Source organism: Propithecus coquereli, unplaced genomic scaffold, assembly GCF_000956105.1.
Source record: "Propithecus coquereli isolate 6110/MARCELLA unplaced genomic scaffold, Pcoq_1.0 Scaffold475, whole genome shotgun sequence".
NCBI lineage: Eukaryota > Metazoa > Chordata > Mammalia > Primates > Indriidae > Propithecus > Propithecus coquereli.
Window position 1 is genome coordinate 1,374,992 of NW_012150563.1, and position 957 is coordinate 1,375,948.

The 957-nt window shown below is 35.0% G+C and overlaps 1 protein-coding gene across 1 annotated transcript in view; it reads right to left on the minus strand.

Moving 5' to 3' along the window:
• Window positions 1-957, minus strand: part of BANK1 (B-cell scaffold protein with ankyrin repeats 1) — a 269,577-nt gene that overhangs the window by 265,715 nt on the left and 2,905 nt on the right. The window contains 1 exon segment of the mRNA XM_012655372.1: window positions 376-389. Coding sequence (XP_012510826.1) covers window positions 376-389 — 14 coding nt within the window.

Genomic DNA, 957 nt, shown 5'->3' on the forward strand with positions numbered 1-957 from the left:
GGCAGGCTCCCTCATGCCTGCTTTCGTTCATTAATCCTACCCTCAAATACTCTGATCTATCACCATGGATCAAGTTTTTCTGCTTTGGAACTTTATATAAATACAATCACACATTCTTTCTTTTTTCGCTTAATATTATGTCTTTGTCTCTACGGATGAAGTTGTTTCAGTCTTTTCGTCTTCAATTTTCTTGACTATTATTTACTGAGACTTGTCATGTATCAAGCACATTGGTCTGCAGTTAACATGCATCCCCTCATTTAATCCTCACAAAACTGTTCGGAGTTGGTCTCGTTCACCGATGCTCACACTGAGCCTCGGAGGGGTGAGGTAACTTGTCGGAGCCACAGAGATAATCACTGATCTTCAGGCTACCTTCCACTCTTTTCCTATGAAACCAAATTGAGTCAAAATACGAAAATTTATAGCCATTTTAATAGCCATGGTTTTCTTTTCCCTTGTCCTAGAAAACAGAGGCTTCGTACTTGAGGAATAGTTAGGCTATAGACCCAACCATAGCTCTCTATGAATTCTCAAGAGTACCCTAGTGGCCTTGCGATGCACTTCATTTTATATACTTGAGCTAAATTAAGCCTAAAGTATTATTTTCCTGATTTAAGGAGGGTTATTGGCATTAAGATTGGCCAACTATTACAGGCTACGAAATGAACTAATAAATGATGAACCTGAAATGTAAAAATAGAAAATTTTCATTCCTGGAAACTTCATCATAATTAAAGGACATTACTATTGAAGATGGAATCAAGATCTGCAAATAAATTACTTAAAATGTACATCTTGGTCCTAGCAACATAAAGTAAATGACAGCATGATATAATGGTTTTATAGGAACAAAACACAACCAGATTAATTTTTATAAATTACTATAAAGTGTTCCTTCAGATTCAATAGTGCCTTATTTATTTATATTACAAAATATGACAAATTTTTAAAGCT